The sequence below is a fragment of the Mesoplodon densirostris genome, chromosome 3, assembly GCF_025265405.1.
Source record: "Mesoplodon densirostris isolate mMesDen1 chromosome 3, mMesDen1 primary haplotype, whole genome shotgun sequence".
NCBI classification, from domain to species: Eukaryota; Metazoa; Chordata; class Mammalia; order Artiodactyla; family Ziphiidae; genus Mesoplodon; species Mesoplodon densirostris.
In genome coordinates, this window is record NC_082663.1 from 140,847,824 (window position 1) to 140,868,852 (window position 21,029).

The window sequence follows — 21,029 nt, forward strand, 5'->3', positions numbered from 1 at the left end:
TACAAAAGAGGACTCTAAAGTGGTTTTAACTGATCTCTGCCCTCCTATGTGTCTACATACTACCACCACCACCAATAATATTAGCTCTAATTTAGTGAGCATTGCCTCAGTCTGTCACTGAGTTGAGCACTTTAATGCATCATCCTATTTGGTTCTCACAACAACACTCAGAGAGCTGCTACAATTAACCTCTTTTTCCAGACAAGGAAATGGAGGTTGGGAGGTGAAGTGACTTCCCAAGGTCACAGAGAGAATGGCTGGGCTGAGATTTGATGCCAAGTCTGCCTGACACCAAGGAGTCACAACATCGTCCCCCACCTGGGTGCCTGGGTGTGTGTCTGGGATTCTTGTGTGTTAGTATGTGTGGTGGAAGTGAGGTGAGCAGGGTTGGTGGTGGGGTCTGCACTGATCAGCTATACAGACCGGGGTGGTGAGGACCTGTATTTTGGGTGGCTACTAACAGTTCAGAGCTGAAAAGAGAGGTCAGAGGAGCTCCATTGACTTTGAACTTCCTTCTAGCTTCGGGGACCCAGATATCCTGGTGGTGTCTGAGCATGGGAGTAAGGGCGAATTCTAACTAAAAGATGTGGGCAGATGTGAAGGTGCTGGGCCCAGGTTTTGGGAGGTGGGATGCCCCTCCTTAGTATTTGTAATTGGGGGTGGGCGTGGCCTCCCTCCCTCCAGGCCCTGCCCCTCCCCATGCCCCGCCCCAGACAGACACAGGCACATCTAGGCGGGAGGTGGGACAGTGGATGGGGGGCCAGTGGGTGAGGAGGGGGCGCTGGGTGGGGGGGCGCAGCCACGCAGTGGGCCGAGTCCAGACACAGAGCGGATGGACAGACAGACGGACAGAGGGGCCTCTACTTACGATCATCTGTCAGCCGTGATGGGGGCAGGGCGGTGGGGGAGGGGGGAATAAGTCACCATGAGTCTCCAGGGAGGCCAGGGAAGGGGCGGAGAAGGAGGGACGGACCCCGGACCCCGTGCCCCAGCCCAGCCCAGCAGCCCGGAGGAGACGGGCAGGCAGCGGGATGTCCGGAGCCTCCCCCACCATCATTGCCTCTAGGCGGCCCCCCCACCGCCGCCCTCCCTCCCTCCCCCACCTGCCAACCCTGCAGATCACCATCTCTGGGCTGTTCCCAGAAGAGTCCCAGAGGCACGGTCTTGGTCTCTGGATGACCACTGACCTCTGCTTGAACTCTACGAACTTGGGTGCTCTCCATAACCTCTGGTTGACCTCCTGGAGCTCTCTGTTCTATTGGTCTCTGATCTTTGAAATCTGGGTATCTCCTCTCCTTGTCTCTTGATTGACCTCCAAAGGCCCCTGATGAACCCACTGGCCCCTATAACCTCTGTAACCCACGGATGGCCTTGATCCCCAAGCTGACCTCTCTGTTGTCTGGGTGATCTCTGACCTTTGAATAATCTCGTGACCCACATGTGACCCGTGTCCCCTAGACATCTCTTTACTTGACCTTTAAGTGACCCCTGAATGACCTCTTTGATGACTTTTGACCCATGTGTGACCTCTCTGATTTCTGAATGGCCCCACTGACCTCCGGTGGCTTCTATACCCTCAGATGGCCCTTGTGCCTGGATGACCTCTAAGCCCCCAATGCCTTTGATGCCAAGCTCTCTAGGCTCCCAAAGAGGAGGAAGCCCAGGTGTCCCCTCTGGCCCCCTGTGGGCCTCACCGTCTGGTCAGTGAGGGGTGGCAGGACGATGGTCTTCTCCATGGTGTTCATGACCAGCTTCCATAACTCCTTCAGCACCCGCTTCAGCACCGTCTTCTCACAGATTTTGGCAAAGAGAGTCAGGCTGGGGGCAAGGGACAGGCCTGAGAGAGTGCCCAGATGGACCTAACCTGAGCAGCCCCTTCCCCTCAATACATGGGCAAGGTGGGAAGGCATTCCATGGACACGCAAGAGGGCACAGAGCCTGTACAGGGGCCCCTGGGGGGTCTGATGGGGCTATGATGCATGATGCATGGGGAGAAGAGTGAAAGGTGGTTGGACAGGTGAGCAGGGGCTAGACTTGGAAGGGGCCTCAAAGTCTAGGAGGAAGGCCTGGGCCTTAGCATGAGGGCAGTGGGGAGAGTGTTTAAGAGAGAAGAGACACAGTCAGACTTTCCTGTTTGAAAGAACATAGTGGGGGATGATCTGGAATAGGAAGGTTGGAGACCAGGGACTATGAGGGGGCTGAGGCCATGCTCAGAAGAGAGAGGAAGGGAATGAGAGCGAAAGCAACAAAGAGTTCATGATTGACGGTATGGGATTGAGAGAGGGCAATCCACCATGATCCTTCCAACAAGTGACCCACCCATCCACCAAACCATCCTTACGGCAACCTTCTTTAATTCTTCCTCCATCACTTTTCCCTACCTTCCTTCTTTCCTTTCTTCCGTCCTCCCACCCATCCTCCAAACAGTTATTCATCCATCCAAATATTTATCCAACTCTCCATCCATCCATTCATCTATCCAACCATCCTTTTACCCATATACCCTCCATCTAGGTTTCTAAGCATTTATCTTTTAATCTACACATCCATCTGCCCACCCATCCCTCATGTCATTTACCATCCATTCATCCATACAAATACTTACCCACTAACCCTTCCAATCATTAACCCACCCATTTTTCCATCCCTTCATGCCTCCACTCACCCACCCATCCAAACCATCACCCAGCAAACATGCCCTGAGTGTCCTTTCCAGGCCAGCCCCCAGGTTTCTGAGGCCCGACCCCGGAGCCCTCCCTGGTGGACTCAGTCCACCTAGCCTGGCTCACTTGCTGTCCAGCAGGTCCATGATGGGTTGCAGTACATTGTCGGCATCCTGGGCCACACTGCTGCAGGCACTGGCTGGCACATTGCCTGTGCCTTTCACCTGGCTAAGGATGTCACCCATCTGCTTGACACAATCTTCAATGTGTGGCTGGAAGCTGGGAACACAGAGAGGAGGAGCTCAGATCAGACTCTCCTGGCCTCTGGAAGAAAGGCAGGATGAAGCTGATCTGTGGACCTTTTATCACCAGCATCAGGGAGCCATGGCATATAACAGCCAGGGTGGGATTTAATAGCAGAAATGGACATCAGACTAAGATATTTACCTGTGTTGTTTATTTCATCACACAGTCCTACTCAGGTACTATTGTTATCATCATCTCCACTTTACAGATGGGTAAACTAAGATTCAGAGAGGTTAAGCAACACACCCAAGGCCACACAGCTAGTAAGCAGTGAAGCCTGCATTGAACTCAACTTCATCTAACTCCTAGCCTGAGATCTTCGCCACTACATCTGCTGAGTCTCCAGGTGCCGCAGGCTCAGAGGTCTGAGAGCTGTCCCCTCCCTTCTGCTCCCAGCCCTGGAGATGCCCCCACCTGTTAGCAAACACCCGGCTGAGCTCGTCCAAGACGTTGTTGAGTTTCACCTGTAGCTCCTTCAAGATGTCACTGGCCTCAGCATCCAGCTGAGGAGGGAGAAGGGACATCAGGTCAGGTTTATAGGGCATCCACATGGATGGGGCATTTTCCCATCCGACCCAGGGAAAGGGATCCAATCCAGGGAAAGGGATACCAAGGGGCTGGAGAGGAAACTGAGGCCCAGACAGTTAAGCCGCTTGTTTGGGTTTGATGGAGTAGCTGAAGTGGAATTCATCAGGTACAAGCTCTGGGGCCTGCAGGGACACGGGGATGATGATGACCCCACGGGGTCCCTGCCTCACCTCCTTTCCTCCCATGGCTTCGAACATCTTCTCTAGCTGAACTCGCAGCTGCTGAGTGTTGTTCATGAGGATGCAGGGCTAGGGATGGGGACAGAACAGGGAGTCAGTGCTCAGGACCTCTCCCCAGAGCCTCCCCTCCCCCACACTGCCAGGGACCTCAGATGGTTACAGGGTCTGGGTCTGGAGGAAGCTGGGGTCCCATAGGGTCATCTGAGAATGGAAGTCAGCATTTGGGATCAGATTTCTGGGAGTGTTGGGGGGGTGTGTCTCTGGGGACCAACAGGGGGAAGGAGGACTCCCCCAGGGTGGGCTGAACCTGGTGGGTCCAGGAGAGGGGCTGGACCTCTGGGAGTAGCAGGAAGGGGAGTTCTTGTCACATACCAGTATTCTTCTACATGGGCTCAAAACTTTGTAAGCTCAAAATTTTGAGCTTACACCCCGAAGCATACACCCTGAAGGCTTCATTCACAACAACCAGACAATGACATGAAGGCACATCCCCTCACCTCCAGATACCCCCAGACTCACATAGTCTGACACAAAGACACACACAGTTGGACACACATGCAGACACAGGTATCAGGGCCCAGGGAAGGATGGACCTCTGGGGGTATGGAATGGGGTTAGGGGGAAACAGGACAGGGATCCCCGCAGGTCACCACTTTCTCCTTCTCCTTGGAGCAGTAGGAGGCGAAGTCCTTGGAGATGATGTCCGCATACTGGAGGAGCACATTACTGATGGTCTGGTGGGGACAGAGAGGGCGGGTCAGACAAGGGGCTGGGCTTGGATGGGCCCATCAAGAGCCACTAGTGAGATCAGGGATGAACCCGAACTCCTACTAGCACCTAAGATGGACCACTGGGCTGGGTGAATTCTCCACCCAGGATGACCATCATGGCCAAAGGGAGACACCACCAGATGAAGAGGATTATTTTACAGAGACCCCCAGCTCTTTTTTAAGCTGGGCTCAAGAGCAACCAACAATCACATTAACCCAGCCCCAAACACAAGCATAACTCAGTCCCAAATGGAATCCCAATTCCTATCTGCGATCCTCAACTTCACCCCAGGTTAAAGTCAACCCATCTGAACCTCAACCCCAGGCCAATGGTTCCAACCTTCAAACTCGCCCCAACACCCACCCACATTCTCCATAAATCCTAACATTCACTCCAACCTCAATGCCCAATTGAATCTCAGTCCTAATAGTAACCCTAAAACTAACCCCAACCTCAACCCCATCTCTAAGCCTGACCCCAGCTCCAAATTCAACTCCAGCTTTAACCACAACCCTGACCTCAATCCCAACCTCAAACTCAACCTCAGCCTAAACCCTGATTCCCAACTTCAACTCCAATCCCAATGATATTACCAGCCCTATCCTCAACCCAAACCTCAACCTCCAATCCCAACCTCAAACTTCACCCACAATTCCAATCACTATGGCATGACCAACTCCAACACTGACCTCAACCCCTACCTTAATACCAGTGATAGCACCAACCCCAACCTTGACCTCAGACCCAACCTCAATATCAATCCTGACTCTGACCCCAATCCTAACCTCAACTCCAACCCCAACTTTGACCCTGTTCCATCCCCCACCTGGACCCCATCCACACTCCCGAACCTTGGCAAAGCGTCTCATGTAGTGCCCCACGATCTGGGGGTCAGGACACTCAAGTTTCTTGATGATCTCAAAGCTCTGATTGAGCTGGGAGAAGACATCCACCACGGAGCAAGAGAACAGGGCATGCTCTGAAGTCTGTTGGAACTGCATTGGGAAGGAGGGCAGGAGGGAGGAGAGAGGTCAGAGCCAGGCAGCTCCCAGAGCCCAACCCTCTTGCTCTCCACAGAGAGAGCCAGAATGCCCTGGGATGATAATGAGATGGACAGTGTGCAAGGCGAACTTAGAGCCAAGACTTAGAGGTGTACACAGCGGGGAGGGGTCGGGCTTGATAAACCATCATTCGTTTGTTGGATGAACAAAAGACCGTCAACACTGTGAACAAGACAAACATGGCTGGCACCTTTCAGAGACTGGCCTCATCCGAAGGGCATTTTTTGCCCCCAAATTGGATCCCAATGGACCCCAGAAGTAGTGAGGCCACTGTGAGCAGACTGGGACCTTGGTGGTGGATCAGCCTTCTTACCCCGTCCTTCTTGTCTCGCTCCAGGGCTCCATGCAAGAAATCCCGGGACACTTCCTCATTCTCGTCCAGCCACTGGATGACGAAGGGCTCAAACCACCTGGAATGGAGAGACGGGATGGGGCCCTGCCGTCTCTTGTCCCCCTAACCCTCTGCTCAAACTCACGCTATGGCCTGGGTGGCCACTCCCCAGCTCCCCTCCTGCATGAGGCCTTGGCTGCTTCATCCTTGAAATGAAGGATGTGACTATTGTCAGAGCAAGGCCCAGACATGTGGAAATCCTGGTTGATAAACTGCCCCTGGGCAAGTGGGTTTATTCTCTGAAATCCTGATACAGCACACAGTAGGTCCTTGGTAAATGGTGACCATCATCCCATTCTCCAACAAAGCCCGAGAGTCAGACATCCTGAGTTCGAATCCTGGCTCCGTCACTAATTAGACATCACCTTGGGCAAATCCTTCAGCATTTTATCCTCTATTTCCTGATCCACAAAGTGGGAATGACAACACTCCCATCTCGTAGAATTGGTGAAACGATTAAATGAGAAAAGACAAGTGGGACTGCTCAGCACGGTTCCTGATACTTGTGACCATTAATTGTCCATAGTCCAATGACTGAGAACGGAGAGCACTGGGTTTGTACCCCACCTGTGCCCCTGATGCCCAGGGAACTCTGAGGAGGTCAACCTTCCCACCCTGGACCTCAGTCTAGCTGTCAGCGCTACAGTTCTGGCTTGGGTTCAGGGCACAGGACTTACGCAGGATACTCAGGCACTCGGTCCTTAAAAGCAGGAAGCTCTGTCACATACTCATTGTAGAGCCATTTGACCTTGAAGTGGAGGTTCATGTAATCAGCACTCTTGCATAGGCGATGCTTATCGTGCTCTGGTGGGGGAAGCAAGGGGGCAGCTTAGCCGGGAGGGTCTGCCACTCTCTGTATTGGTAGTGCCCACTCTGGCCATCACTGATGTCTGACCTCAGGTATGAGGGTCCAGGGCACTCACAGACTTAGAGGGGACACTGAGGCACAGCTACCTGCTGTAGCCAGGCTGGGAGATACAGGGGTGGGAGGACTCACCCTCCATTGCATACTTCATATCCTGGGCAAACAGATTCCACATCACTTCAGCGCTGATTTTACCCACGTTCAATTCCTGGGGAAACCTGGTGAAGGCCATGAAAGTGAAAGCTTGGAAGACAGAAGCCAGATGGCATAGGATGCTTTGGCCTTCCCAGCCCCAGAGGGTAGTGTGGGACAGGCAAGGGATCTGGATTCAAGTTCATTCATAGCTACTGACTTGCTGAGTGACTCTGCACTGGGGCCCTGCTTCTCTCTGAGCCTCCACCTACCCATCCCTCCATTCACTCATTAACCCATTCATCCATCTATCTACCTATCCATTCACCCACCCATCTGTCTATTCACCCATCTGTCCATCTCTCCATCCATCCTTGCATTCATTCCTTTATCCACCCACCCCTCCTTCCACTGATCTATACATCCATTCACTTATTAATCCATCCATCCATTCATCCATCCATCTCCATTCATCTGTCCATCCATCCATTCATCCATCCATCATTTGGTCCATCCATCCAAAATCCCTCATCTTAACTCAATATCTAAGTAACCAAGAGATGCTGGCACCCCAGAGACAGGAGCCTTTCTAGCTCTCACCTCAGGGAGCAGTAAAACACAATAGCTCATTCAGCTAACACAGGCGAAAATTCTACAAACATGTAAAGCCACAAACCAAAAGTGTGCACACATTCACACAGTTACACAATACACAATATTGCACATTAAAGTACATTCTACAATTGTACACAAATAACAATTAAATCCATAAACCACAACTATACACAAAAGTATATACACACATGTAAGAGATAGTGTGATGTACATGCAAAACATTTAGTAGAGTATCTAACATAGTAAATACTTGAACAACACGATCTATTGTTATTTATGAACCTACAGACACATATAAAATTACATACATATGTGCACAGTTACACAAATCAACACATACAAAATACATGTCTGGTTAGACCAGTGATTGTGTACATGCACACAATTTTGTTTGTTTGCAAATTATGCCATATTTCATCCATGCACAACCACATCCACAACTGCCCCCACATATACAACATTTCATATGTAATTAGATACGATTGCCTTTACACACAAGGCACAAAACTGTGACACACATTCATGACGACCTCTAGATAATTAACTGCACAGACACAGAACTCACTGGTTGAGGCAGGGAGTGTAGGAATTCTTGTCTTCCTCAATGATGGACACTATGAGAGTGATCAGCTTGGACCAGAAGTCGAGGTTCTTGATGCTGGGGCCCTGTTCCTCTGGGGGAACTTCCCCCTTCTTGGCCTGGAAAGAACAGTAGGGATGTTGGCCACAAAGGATCCAGGGGTGGGGAGCTCAGACATTTCATTATTGAGGGCCAGGAAGTTAGTGAGGAAGGGCCCCATTAACATATGTAAGTTTCGGGTGTGAGGTCTGCATGAAAAGGAACTAAACTCACATACACTGGCCCCAACAGAGCTCATGTCCACACAGCTCAACGAAGCTTAATTAGGCTCAACTCATAAAACTGAATGGAACTGAATTTAGTTGAACAAACTCAAGCCCGCTAAACCAAACAGAACTGAAATGAATGCAAATCAGGACCACTTAGCTTAACAGATGGCAGTTTTCAGAGTTAATTCAGTGGAACTGGAACAATTACACTGAATTAGTGGAATTAAACTTAACTGGATTGAATTAAACTCAAATGAACCCAATTGGATTGAACCTAATCAACTTGTTCAAGATCAAGATCAATCTAAATCAAAATAACGGAAATAAATCACCTTGAACTCAACCCAACCCAACGTAATCTAATTTAACTCAACCCAAGTCAACCCAATCCAACTCCACCTACTTATCTCAACCTAACATACTCAGGCCACCTCAATCCAGCTTTAGTTATTAATCAATGGAAATGAAAGTAGTTAAACTCAACTGAAATAAGTCCAACTCAACCAAACTCAGTTGAACTCAACGGTACCTAATCCAACAACCTAGCTCATCCTAACTCAAGCCAACTCAACCCAGTCAAGAACAATTTCAATTCAAGTAAACTGAATGGAGATGAATACATTTTTACTCAGTTAAAGTCAACTCAGTCCAACTCAGTGATGCTCACAAATTAGCCTAGAGCAATTTTAACTGAAGTCAAGCAAACAGAAATAAATAGATCTAAACTGATCATAGTTGAACTAAACCCAGCCCAGTTTAATCTACTTCATCTCAACCCAGTTCAGTTAAGAGTAATTTGATTTCAACTCAACTGAATATAAATGAACAGAATGAAATAAAATTGAACTGAGTTCAGCTTATGTGTTATCCCCTATCTGAAGCCCAAGCTGAGGAAGGGGCTCAGCTCCCACAGCCTCTTGCAATTCCTCCATCCCAGTGCTAATCACCCCAGGTTGTAAATTCCCAATTTATACATTTTTCCCTCCTAATAGAGTATAAGCTCCTGGAAACCTTACTGACAATCCTGGGACATTATATATGTAAACGACGTGTTGAAAGATCTCAAATAAATTGAGTTCAAGACTGAACTGAAGAAATTCAATTCAACTCAATATTTATTGAACTGGGACTCTATTCTAGGCACATTGTATTATGCCGGACTCAACTAAGTTTAACTAAAACCAAATTTATTGAGCTCCTACTGTGTACCAGGTGCTAAGCACTTAACTATGTTTCATCTGAAGCTTGTATCTCATTGAATCTCCTCCTTAATCCTGAGATGTGGGTTTATGACCCCATTTTACAGAGGGAGATACTGAGGCCCAGAATGGTTAAATCACTCGGGAAGGGGCAGATGTGGGACTTGGACTAGGGTCTGGTTGGAGTTCCCTAGTCCCTTCTGCCTCATCTGGGGTCCTCACCGGGTCAGTCTGGTACTCTCGACTGTAGAGTTCATGACAATTGTTGAAGATGTATTCATAAGTGGAGTTGAGGCAGGCTTTCACACAGTCCTTCACCACCTGGCTGGCTCGGGGTGGGCTCTGCAGTTCTTGCACCTGGCAGGAGGAAGTGAGATATGCATGGGTGTACACAGTTGGGACAGGAGGTACCCAGGAAGTGGCTTCAAGTGGAGCTGGGTTTTTTTTTTTTTTTTTTTTTGCGGTATGCGGGCCTCTCACTGTTGTGGCCTCCCCCGTTGCGGAGCACAGGCTCCGGACGCGCAGGCTCCGGACGCGCAGGCTCAGCGGCCATGGCTCACGGGCCCAGCCGCTCCGCGGCATATGGGATCCTCCCAGACCGGGGCACGAACCCGTATCCCCTGCATCGGCAGGCGGACTCTCAACCACTTGCGCCACCAGGGAGGCCCCATGGAGCTGGTTTTAAGGAAATGTTGTAGCAATGTGAAAGCAGAGGGTCACTGAGAAAGGGCACTGCTTTCCAGAAGAAATGTTACTCATTTAGGAGCTAACAGACCCAGAGTATACTCCTTGGAGAGCTAATGGAACTGGGTCCCATTACCAACCTTCATCCGAAAGAAGGTGATGCTGGTGAGAAGATCCACCGTGGATTTGAGGTCCTGGAGTCTCTCTGGGCTGCTGGCTGGGAAGTTATTCTATGGAAGGGAGAAGAGAGGTGGGGTTATGGAAGAAGGCCGGGGGATGATGGGAGACAGCGTTTTAGGGGAGACACAAGAGCCTCCAACTTTCAGGAGGTGTGTTAGGGGTCATTGAGAACACCTTGAAGTAACTGGGGTTGTCTGCTTGGATACACCAAATTTTTTGGGCAGGTGCTGCCCACATACGTGTACATGTGTCAGAGGAACACATTCTACGTGTTAAGATGGGTCCTCCCATGTGCATGCCTGCTGGCAGCTGTCCCCTCCAGGCACACACATGCATGGGGTGAGCAAACCATCATGCATGCTCTTCTCACCCGATACATGGAGAGGTCAATCCGCAAGGAGTTATGCAGCTGGTCCAGGAGCTTCACAAAGCGTTCTTTCTGAGGAGGCAGAGGAGGAGGAGAAGGCTGGATGAAAGCAGGGACTTGGGGATCAAGTGTAGCAACTAAAGGTGGCTGCCACATTGGCTAAGTGGTTGCTATACGTTAAGTGTACCCCATCCGTTGTTGAACTGACCCCTCATAACATCCATTCAACAGAGGGGTAAAATGAGGCTCAGAGAGGGGAAGTGACTAGTGCAGTGTCACACAGCAAGTCAGGTCCAGATTGGGGATCTGGAAATCACACGAGGTGTGAACAGCACAGAGTCAAGCTCTCCCTCATCTCCAGGCCACTGCCCCTGGGACTGACCCCGAAGTTGGAGGCTGCGAAGCGGTCAGAGGCAGACACGTTGGTGGAGGCGGTGGTGTGCGCATAATAGGCGTTGATGTTGGCAAGCAGGGTGCTCATGACGGCAGGCACCCCAGGACACATGTACTTGGAGGAGAGGCAGGCAAAGTGGCTGGTAGGAGGGAATGGGAAGCACTGGGTCTGGTGTCCAGCTCCCAGAATGCCTCTAAGACAGCCCTCACAAGCCCCCAAACTGTCTCCTTTTCCTCTGCTTGATTCTGTTCTCTGAGTTTGTCTCCTCTCTGAATTGCCCTATCTCTGCCTCTTATCTCCAGCTCTCATCCTTGTCACTCTAGCCCCCAGCAATGGCACTTGTCTAACCTCCAGGGAAATTACATAACCCCCACCACACTCACTTCCTCCCTGGCTCCTCCTCCCAAGAATCCCTTCCACCCCAGATTTGCCAGTGTCCACTTGGTAACCACCCCTCCCCCCAGTTTCCTGCACCTCATCCTCATGTCCACCACAGCCTGCAGCCTTACGTCATGGCTTGGTAGATGGACTCGACGCCATAGCGCATGGCAAACTCATCCACAATCTCCTGGGCTGTCTCATCATAGTAAACTTTCCAGGCGTCGTCACCCTTGGCATCTGGGATCTTCACGACCCCGTTGTTCTGCACGTCTGTCACGAAGTGGAACAGGTTCTGCCACCACAAGGGAGAAGGTGTCATAGAGAGTGCAAGGGGACACCGGGGGTCAGAGATCCCAAGTATAGGGCAGTTTACATCATCCATCTATCTATTTATTCATTAATTCATTCATCTACCCTTTCAGCTGTCCACTACCCGTCCATCCATCCAAGTACCTCAAATTTCAGCTATCCCTCATCCATCCTCCCAATAGTTCAACTACACACCCATCCATCCGTCCATCTGTCCATCCACCCATCTACCCACCCATTCCTCTAACCATCTACTCCCTTACCCATCAATCCAACTACCAAAAATCCACCTGTTCACTTTATCCATTCTTTCAGTAACTCAACCACACATCCATCCATCCCGTACATTTACCCGCAACTTCACCTGTCCATCCAGTAATTCATCCTTCTATCCAATCAACCATCAATCCACCTGTCCATCATCCATCTGTCCATGCATCTACTCATACATCCACCTATCCTACTACTCCAAAATTCTCCCATCCATACATCTGTGGATGGTTCAACTATACATCCATCCACCCACCCTTTCTTCCATCCATCCATCTATCCACCAACCTATCTACCCACCATACCAACTACCCCCAAATTCACCTATCCACTCATCCTTCTGTCTAGTAATTCAACCACATGCCCATCTATCCCATCTACTACCCACAGCTTAATCTGTCCATCTAACTTATCAACCCATTCAACCATCCATCCATCACCTATCTATCCACCCATCAATTTATCCATCCATCCATCCTTCCATCCTTCATCTATCTGTCCATCCATCTATTCACCCATCCATCTATCCAACTATCCCCAATTCATGCATCCAACTCATCTATACTTCCAATAGATCAAGCACACATCCATCCATCCATCCTTTCATCTTTCCACCCATTCTTTATTTGCTCAATACTCATTCATCCAATCATTTATTCATTCAACATACTGAGTTCTCTCCAGGAACCCCTAGGTAGCTGGAAGAGACAAACCCAGGCACACAAAAACCTAACCCCGAGTGTTCAGGACTGGGACAGTTGGAAGACCTGGATCTCTGTAGTGAGAGTCTGCCTGGAGGTCACGGAGGGCTTCTAGAGGAGGGGGCCCTGAAGCTGGACACTGATTTACAGGGAGGAGTTTTCTGAGCACAGAGAATGGCATAGGGGACAGTCTCAGAGGCCCAGGGGAATGCGAATGGTGTGGTCAGAAAGAGGAAGGAGGAGGTAGGCAGGCAGGAATGGTGAGTGGAGGTAACGTGGGAGACAAAGGTGAACTTCAAATGCAGGGTGGAGCAGTGGGCCTCACCTCGTGCAAACAGGTATACTGGACGTGGTAGGGGGCCACCTTCTCCTCGCCTTTGATCTCCACACTGATGTGTAGCCGGATGGCACCCGACACAGCAGATTTGTCAGTCCGCTTGTCTGCAGGGCGGAAAGGGATGGCAGTGTCAGAACTTCCCAATATAGCCCTGGACTATTTTAACATATGCGTAACTGCAGCCCTGTCAGACTCCCTGAATTAAAGCCTAGGTGTTTCTCCTCAGATTGGCTTCCTAGACTTGTGTCTCCCCCATTAGACTAGAATTCTTAGGCCCTGTCTCTCCCATCTCACTAGGATCCCAGATCTTGCTTCCTCACTCAGATTAATTTCCTTGGTCTGCATCTCCCTCTTTAGACTAGGAGCCTCGCTTCTTCCCCAGGCTGTGCTCCCAGACTCTGCCACCCCCATCAAATCAAGGTCCCCGGAGTCTACCCATCTTCTTAGACAGGATTCCTGGGTCTGTGCCTCTTTCCTCAGACTAGGATCCCCAGGTCTTGCTTCCTGCTTCCCTCATCAGAATAGGATATCTAGATTTCCTCTAACCAAACTAAGAAGTTTCTAGACTCTGCTCACCCCTCTCAGACTGGGTTCTTCCTCTGCCCTCAGACTGGGCTCACAGATTCTACTCATCATTCTTAGACAGGGCTCTTGGGTCTGTAGCTCCCCTCTCAGATTAGGAATCCCAAACTCTACCTGTTCCCTTAGACTGGATTCTCAAAGTTCAATCTCCTTTCTTAGGTTAGATTCCTGGGTCTGTGCCTCTTTCCTTACACTAGGATCCTCAGGTCTTGCTTCCTGCCTTCCCCATCAGAATGAGATATGGAGAGTCTGTCCCTCCCTCACTCTCCCACACCGAAATAAGAGAGTCCTGGGTTCTGCTCACCATCTCAGCCTGGTGCTTCCTGGCCCCATCAGACTGGGCTCACAGACTCTGCCTCCTCTGTTAGACTGGGCTTCTAGATTAACTCCTGCTGACACTGTCTCTCCCCTCCAGCTGGGCTCCCCACTTTGGATGGCTCCCCGGGACCCCCTCCCCTCTCCCCTGCAGAACCCCACCCTTGCTCACCCAGGTTGTACCACACGTCCATCTCGCCACTGAGTGTCCGCACCTCGATGATCGTCTGCCCCAGGAAGTCATCGGATTCCCTCTTGAACCGCTGCTTCACGCGAGATTTGATGTCATCGTCCTCATCCCAGACACGCACCTTGATTCGGTCCGAGGAGTTGTGACATTCACTGCAGGGGGGAAGAAGAGGTTGGGGCAGGGGCCTTTTTTTTTTGGTCTGTGACGGGCTGCGGCATGCAGGATCTTCTTTGCTGTGTGCGGGATCTTTAGGTGTCACATGCGGGATCTAGTTCCCTGACCAGGGATGGAACCCGGGCCCCCTGCATTGGGAGCATGGAGTCTTAACCACTGGACCACCAGGGAAGTCCCAGGGCAGGTGTTTGAAGGCCACCCTTCAGCTGCTCCAACAGGGAGCTCGATATAGGGGGCTGGGGGCCCAGCCAGACACTTACAAGTGGAAGTTCTCCTCCCACACGGGGTTCAGGTTTCCATAGATGGTTTTCGTCCGTTTCTTGGTCTTCCCGACCTGGACGGTGACGTAGGGGTCACTGGATCCTGTCTTGTCCTTTGCCTGCAAGCCCTGGGCACAGACCACTGGAAGACACACAAAACAAATATAAATGTGGGCTCAAGGAGCAAGGCATGCCAAGAACAGACACTGTCACAGGCTCCACAGGGAATGCCTGTGACAAGGACTGAGGGCTTTGTTCTGGCCACAGGAGCCCATGGACACACCCACTGGGCACTCTCGGCTTGCTAGAGTTAACATCCAGGGAACCCTCACCCAATGAAGAATATGAAGGTGCCCCAGGGTCACCCCTGGGGTGGGACACTCGGGTGTGTGCTCTACAATGTCCCCCTAAGGTCCCCAGCAGGATTGAGCCCCCAGTTGCCCACTGTATGACCTACTCATTGGCATCATCCGCAGGGCTCTTTACCTCCCGGCTCTCAAACTCGTGTCTCCACCCCCCACTGGCACTCCCTGGGACCACCTCCTGGATACCCATCTGCCCTGAAATCCTCATCTTGGAGTCTGTTTTCAGGGAAATCCCAATGATGATGAGGAATGGATAAACACCACAAGGCCCCCACCCCTGGGAAGGACCTCTCAGCCCTGGGAGGTCAATAACGTCCCCCAATGGTCCTAGGTGTCCACTGCTTCGCCTGCTCAGTGGCACCCTGGGTAGGGCTTATTCCCTCCTGGTCTCACTTCCCAATACCCCTGGGGGCTTCCTGGGTTCACTTCCCAGATAAACTGTGTGCCCTCAACTCCTCTCCTTGAGGTCAGGTTCTGGAGGCTACCAAGAGAGATGCACCCAGATAGTTTCATGCAAACACGTTTGGAGGCATATATGCCCAGGCTGTGGGCACAAACGTATATACACCGACATGAGAAAGTCACGGGGACGCTCAGATACGTGCAGCAAAGGGAAGGAAGGGGCGTGGGAGGGAGCACAGGGGGCCGAGAAGAAGGGACCCCCGTGGCCGTCCCTCCCCCTCCCCCCCCCCCGCGGCCTCACCGGTGATGCTGATCTTGGCCGACCACTTGGACGTTCCATCCAGCACGCTCTGCTTGACGGCCTTCATCTGCTGCGTGTGCGCGGTCTTGGTCACCGCGAAGATCTCCTGGATGAGCTCGAAGATCTCGGGCTTGTTGCGCTCCCGGATCTTCATGCGGTCCTTGAGCACCATGATGATGTTCTGCGTCCGGTCCTCCGCCCCGTGCTTGGAGCTCTTCTCCGCCGCCCCTGCGCACAAAGACAGCCGTCACTGTACAAAGAGCACTCCCTCCCAGAAGCGAGAACCCTGATCCCCACTGCAGGGCTTCCTCATCTGCTGTCACGGACACGGGGTTCAGGTGAATCATCCCCCCAAAGCTAGAGCTGCCAGAGCTCCTACCTGCTCTCTGAATCCTCCCCCAACCAGGCCTTTCCCCCTAAGTTCCCACCCCTGTCTTAGCCCCTCCAGTCCGCGTGAGTCCCCTTCCCCTCCGACACCCTGCCCTCTCCAAGCCCCTCCCCTCCTCGGACTCCTCTCCCCAACTTGAGCCCCCTCCCACCTCTGAACTAATCCTAACCCTAACTCTATTTTTCTCCGTGGAAGCCGCTGCCTCCCATTAAGCCCGTCCCTTTAACAGTTTAGCTCCTCCCTGAGTCCCGCCCCACCCCTCTAGGACCCCTCTCACTTCTCCTTTCCCCTCCTGTCGCTCCCATCCCGTCCCACGGCCCCGCCCCCTGTCCCGCCCCCTCCTCCTCGTCAGAGCCCCCGCCCCCTAACCATTAACTGTCCTGCCCCTCCGTCTCCGCTCCAGCGGGAGCACGGCACTCACGCTGCAGACAGTCTGCGTTGAGCAGGTCCTGGCACTTCTCGTGGCACTTGACACCGCACTCGGTACAGCGCATACCCTGCCGCGCGATGCCCCACAATAGCCCCTCACACTCGTAGCAATAGGTGGGTGTGGTGGCCGTCCACACCTCGAAGTTGTGCGGCGTCGTGCACGAGATGGGGTAGATTAAGGCTTGCAAGGTCTTCTTGTAAACGTGGTTTTTCTGCGGGGAGGGCGTAGACATGGGCGTAGAGCCTTAACCTGGGGTCACTGGCTTGCCCCGCCCTCATCCCTCCCCCGCCCCGTTCTGAGTATGGTAAAGTCCCGGTCCGTCCCCCGCCCCACACTGTCGGAATCCACGGGTTCCTGTGCACAGACTGTGCTCGCTGGCGGCTGCGTTGTCGGAATTCTGGAAAGTGAGGAGTGCCTGTCTCTGCCCCACCCCCTTCCTTTCCTCCAGGAGCCCCCCCAGCCCCGCCCTCCAAGCTGGGGAAGGGGAGGTGCCCCACGCACCAGCTCTTCGTTGTTCAAAGTGCTGGATGCCAAGGCCGAGGTGATGCCTGCTTTTCTGGACTGCACCAGAGACTGGAATAGGGAAGTCACCAAGGGAGTCAGAGGGATCGATTGGCACCCGGGAGGTTGTCACCGCGAGCAGAATCCCCAGCCATGGTTTGGGGCCGCCAGCCACGGATTCAAGCCACAGCCACAAATAGGAAACAGGTCACAGCAGCGGGAGCAGAACCAGAAAAGAATTGGGAGGTGACAGAGGCTCCAGGTTAGAAGAGGCCCTGGAAAGGGAGCAGCCCCACACCTCTGACTCACCCATTCCCCACCACCATGGACCAGACTGGGGAACTGCAGTTGGCCATGGTCAACAGCCACAGAGCAAAACCACCAGCCAGGCCATGAAACAAGGTGGGGAGTCACCTGCTCTCTTCCCGACCCATGAACTGTTGGACATGGCAAGGTCCCCTCCCCAGAACCCATGGGATGGGGACCACTTGGAAGATCCCAGTCGGGGGCAGGGGTCTCGGGAGGAGATTCAAGGGCCTGGGCTGCCATCACTCACCATAGCCTGAAGTGTCCACACAGTGTCCACGTAGCACGCAGGGTAGAAATTAGATCACATTAGTCCCAGAGAATGCCTTGCCAGTCCCCAGCCCCAGTTCTGCCACGGTCAGTTGTACAGGTTGTACACTGCTTGTAGCAGGGCTGCTCTGCTTGGGCAGGGGAGGGCACAGGCGCTCACCAGGTCGCTCACGAGTGGGATAGGCTTCCTCTTGCGGATGTCTGGCATGCTGTCGATGATGATGAGACCACCGCCAGGGCTGCAAGACACACCCAGGGACGTCAAGGACCCAGGGAAGTTCCCTTCCTCCAGCAGACATCTCCTGAGGCCTGGGCAGGACACCTGATCTCCCCAGGTATTAAGAGTTGAATTGTGTCCCCCGAAAAGATACATTGAAGTCCTAACCCCCAGTACCTCAGAATGTGACCTTATTTGGAAATAGAGTCATTGCAGATGTAATTAGTCAAGACAAGCTCATACTAGAGTAGGATGGGCTCCTAATCCAATATGAGTGGTGTCTTTATGAGAAGAGAGACACAGGGAGAAGACAGTGGTGTGATAGTAGAAGCAGAGATTGGAGTGACTCGTTTACAATCCAAGGAATACCAAGGATTGCCAACAACTACCAGAAGCTAGAAAGACAAGGAAGGATTCTCTCCTACAGAAGTCAGAGGGAGTGTGGCCCTGCCAACACCTTGGTTTTGGAATTCTGGCCTCCAAGAACTGCGAGAAGATACATTTTTGTTGTTTTAAGCCCTCCATTTGTGGTAGTTTGTTATGGCAGCCCTAAGAAATGAAGACACTGGGCCTCAACTTCCTCATCTGAGAAATGGGGAGATGATACAGTTGCCCACGTTTAATGAAAATTTGAACTAAGGCAAATCTAAATAATATGATAAAATATCAACGAAATCTTTCTTTATGCTCAAAATTGGAAATATTTGTGTATATTTAAAGTCTATCCTGGAAGAAGTGATTTCAAAGCCCATGAGAAAGAGGGAACTGGAAATTGTATTTGTTGCCTCTTGGCAGCTTTGCTGTAGCTGGCTAATCAGAATGAGGGCTGTGGCAGATGCTGCGGTGGTCTGTCCGAATCTACTTTACTGAGAGGTGCAGGTGTTCCCAGAGAGGGTTCAGGCGTGGCTCCTCTCCAGAAAGTTCTCATAGGCCAATGAGAGTGATGCCTGGCAGTCAGTGACTCTGGACAAGCCCTGGGGTGTTATTCATGCTCCAGCGCTCCCTGCAGAATCAGGCAGAGGCTTGGCGACTCCTGAACTACCTCTCTGCTTGGCTGTTTCTCCTACCTGGTCCCGCCTGCCTCACAGGCTTTTCTTTTCTTTTTTATAAGTTTATTTATTTATTTATTTTTGATGTTGGGGGTAGGAGTTTATTAATTTATTTATTCATTTTTGCTGTGTTGGGTCTTCGTTTCTGTGCGAGGGCTTTCTCTAGTTGTGGCAAGCGGGGGCCACTCTTCATCGTGGTGCACGGGCCTCTCACTATCGCGGCCTCTCTAGTTGCAGAGCACAGGCTCCAGACGTGCAGGCTCAGTAGTTGTGGCTCACGGGCCTAGTTGCTCCGCGGCATGTGGGATCCTCCCAGACCAGGGCTCGAACCCGTGTCCCCTTCATCAGCAGGCAGATTCTCAACCACTGCGCCACCAGGGAAGCCCTATACGTTTATTTATTTATTTTTGGCTGCGTTGGGTCTTCGTTGCTGTGTGTGGGCTTTCTCTAGTTGCAGCGAACGGGGGCTACTCTGTGTAGCGGTGCGCGGGCTTCTCATTGTGGTGGCTTCTCTTGTTGCGGAGCACGGGCTCTAGGCACGTGGGTTTCAGTAGCTGTGGCGCATGGGCTTAGTTGCTCTGCAGCCTGTGGGATCTTCCGGGACCAGGGCTTGAACCCGCGTCCCCTGCATTGGCAGGCGGATTCTTAACCACTGCGCCACCAGGGAAGCCCTCACAGGCTTTTCTTGAGAGTGCTTCCTGTATAAATCATGCACACAGGAGCCCCCATCTCAGACCCCACTTCCAGGGCTCCCCACATGGGACACTTGCCCGTCTGGGAGTCACAGCTCCTGTGTCCCTGCCTCTGTTTGAAAAGGATGTACAAGGGAAGGCAGTCACTCTCCAGCTGTTATTTAAAACATTAGTGTAATTTACAAAAATCTTTTGCATCCTCTAACCTCACCACACAAGTGCTGAAAAAACACCCCGGAAAAGCAATAACTTAAGAAATTAGATATGACAAATGCTCCATGTAAGACCAACAACTATCGTTATGAAACAGCCAGCAACTGTAACAATAATCTGAGAAATGTAAAAGCAGAATCAAAGCAAAAAATTCACTCCAGGGTTGCAGATGTATCGTGCAGGAAATGGGTTTCTTCTTTACCTTACATTTATCTCTAGGGGGAAATATTCTTGAATTATATGAGTGGCTTGAGCAAGGCCTCTCTGGACTGTTTCTCCATCTGTAAAATAGGGGTAGTGGGCCCCCCATGGGTTTGTTGTGAGGATTCAATGTGTTACTATCTTTGGCTCCTTCTGGTCATGAGTGCCTTATTACAGTGGCTACGTTATTTCACTCATGTGCAATCTGTTCCCTGTCTAAATGGAATCTCTCCCTGCCCTGGCTGGGCTGAGGTTATGGTGCAAACCAGTCTCAGGCTCTGGGTTCAAAACTTCCTCTCCCTCACCCCCAAGATCTGATACTCACCCGCCTTTGAACCACAGGGATTTGGACATCTCTCCTTCTCCCCGGGCCTGCAGGACAGAAGACGGATATGGTCAGTGTGGCTGCCCCTTCCCAGGGCAGCACATGTACCACACCCACAGCTGTCTCCCCTTTGGGAGTCAGGAGGCCTGGGTCCTAGTCCTCACTGTGTGTCCTTAGGGAGCCCACTGGCTTTTTCTGGGCCTCAGTTTGTCCATCTGTAAAATGAGAAGAAAGGAGATACTCTCTGACACCAACCTCAGTGAACTTTAGTCTCCTTGTCTGTCAAAATTGGGGATTTGTTAGCATCATCTCTAACAAGAGCTCGTGCTCTATAGTCCTGCGATTCTTAGGGGCTGGCTCAATACTCATAAGATCCTATCACTCACTAAACTCCCCCTGCCTCACCTGATTATCTGATCTCATGCCCCAGGACCTTTGCCTGAGTGGTGCCACCTGTATATATGCTCTCCCACCTTCTGCACCCGAACAGCCTCCATCTATCATTCAGGTCTCAGTGTGGACCCAGAGTCAACACCCCCTACCATGCAACTAAAGGGTGGCATGGTGGTGGGGGGGACAGGGAGATGGGTCTGACACCGTCTTCTG

General features: G+C 51.7%; 1 protein-coding gene across 1 annotated transcript in view; it reads right to left on the minus strand.

Moving 5' to 3' along the window:
- Positions 1–21,029, minus strand: part of UNC13A (unc-13 homolog A) — a 57,976-nt gene that overhangs the window by 11,948 nt on the left and 24,999 nt on the right. The window contains exons 13-37 of the mRNA XM_060094455.1: positions 20,424–20,470; positions 17,887–17,965; positions 17,707–17,712; positions 17,151–17,222; positions 16,641–16,860; positions 15,832–16,059; positions 14,764–14,905; positions 14,312–14,481; positions 13,231–13,346; positions 11,754–11,917; positions 11,233–11,383; positions 10,854–10,922; positions 10,444–10,533; positions 9,842–9,976; positions 8,137–8,270; positions 6,957–7,042; positions 6,637–6,763; positions 5,882–5,978; positions 5,359–5,502; positions 4,387–4,470; positions 3,728–3,805; positions 3,384–3,472; positions 2,790–2,942; positions 1,695–1,818; positions 869–874 (exon numbers count right to left, since the gene is read on the minus strand). Of these exons, the coding sequence (XP_059950438.1) occupies positions 869–874; positions 1,695–1,818; positions 2,790–2,942; positions 3,384–3,472; positions 3,728–3,805; positions 4,387–4,470; positions 5,359–5,502; positions 5,882–5,978; positions 6,637–6,763; positions 6,957–7,042; positions 8,137–8,270; positions 9,842–9,976; positions 10,444–10,533; positions 10,854–10,922; positions 11,233–11,383; positions 11,754–11,917; positions 13,231–13,346; positions 14,312–14,481; positions 14,764–14,905; positions 15,832–16,059; positions 16,641–16,860; positions 17,151–17,222; positions 17,707–17,712; positions 17,887–17,965; positions 20,424–20,470 (2,811 nt within the window). The remainder of the gene's footprint in view (positions 1–868; positions 875–1,694; positions 1,819–2,789; positions 2,943–3,383; positions 3,473–3,727; positions 3,806–4,386; positions 4,471–5,358; positions 5,503–5,881; positions 5,979–6,636; positions 6,764–6,956; positions 7,043–8,136; positions 8,271–9,841; positions 9,977–10,443; positions 10,534–10,853; positions 10,923–11,232; positions 11,384–11,753; positions 11,918–13,230; positions 13,347–14,311; positions 14,482–14,763; positions 14,906–15,831; positions 16,060–16,640; positions 16,861–17,150; positions 17,223–17,706; positions 17,713–17,886; positions 17,966–20,423; positions 20,471–21,029) is intronic.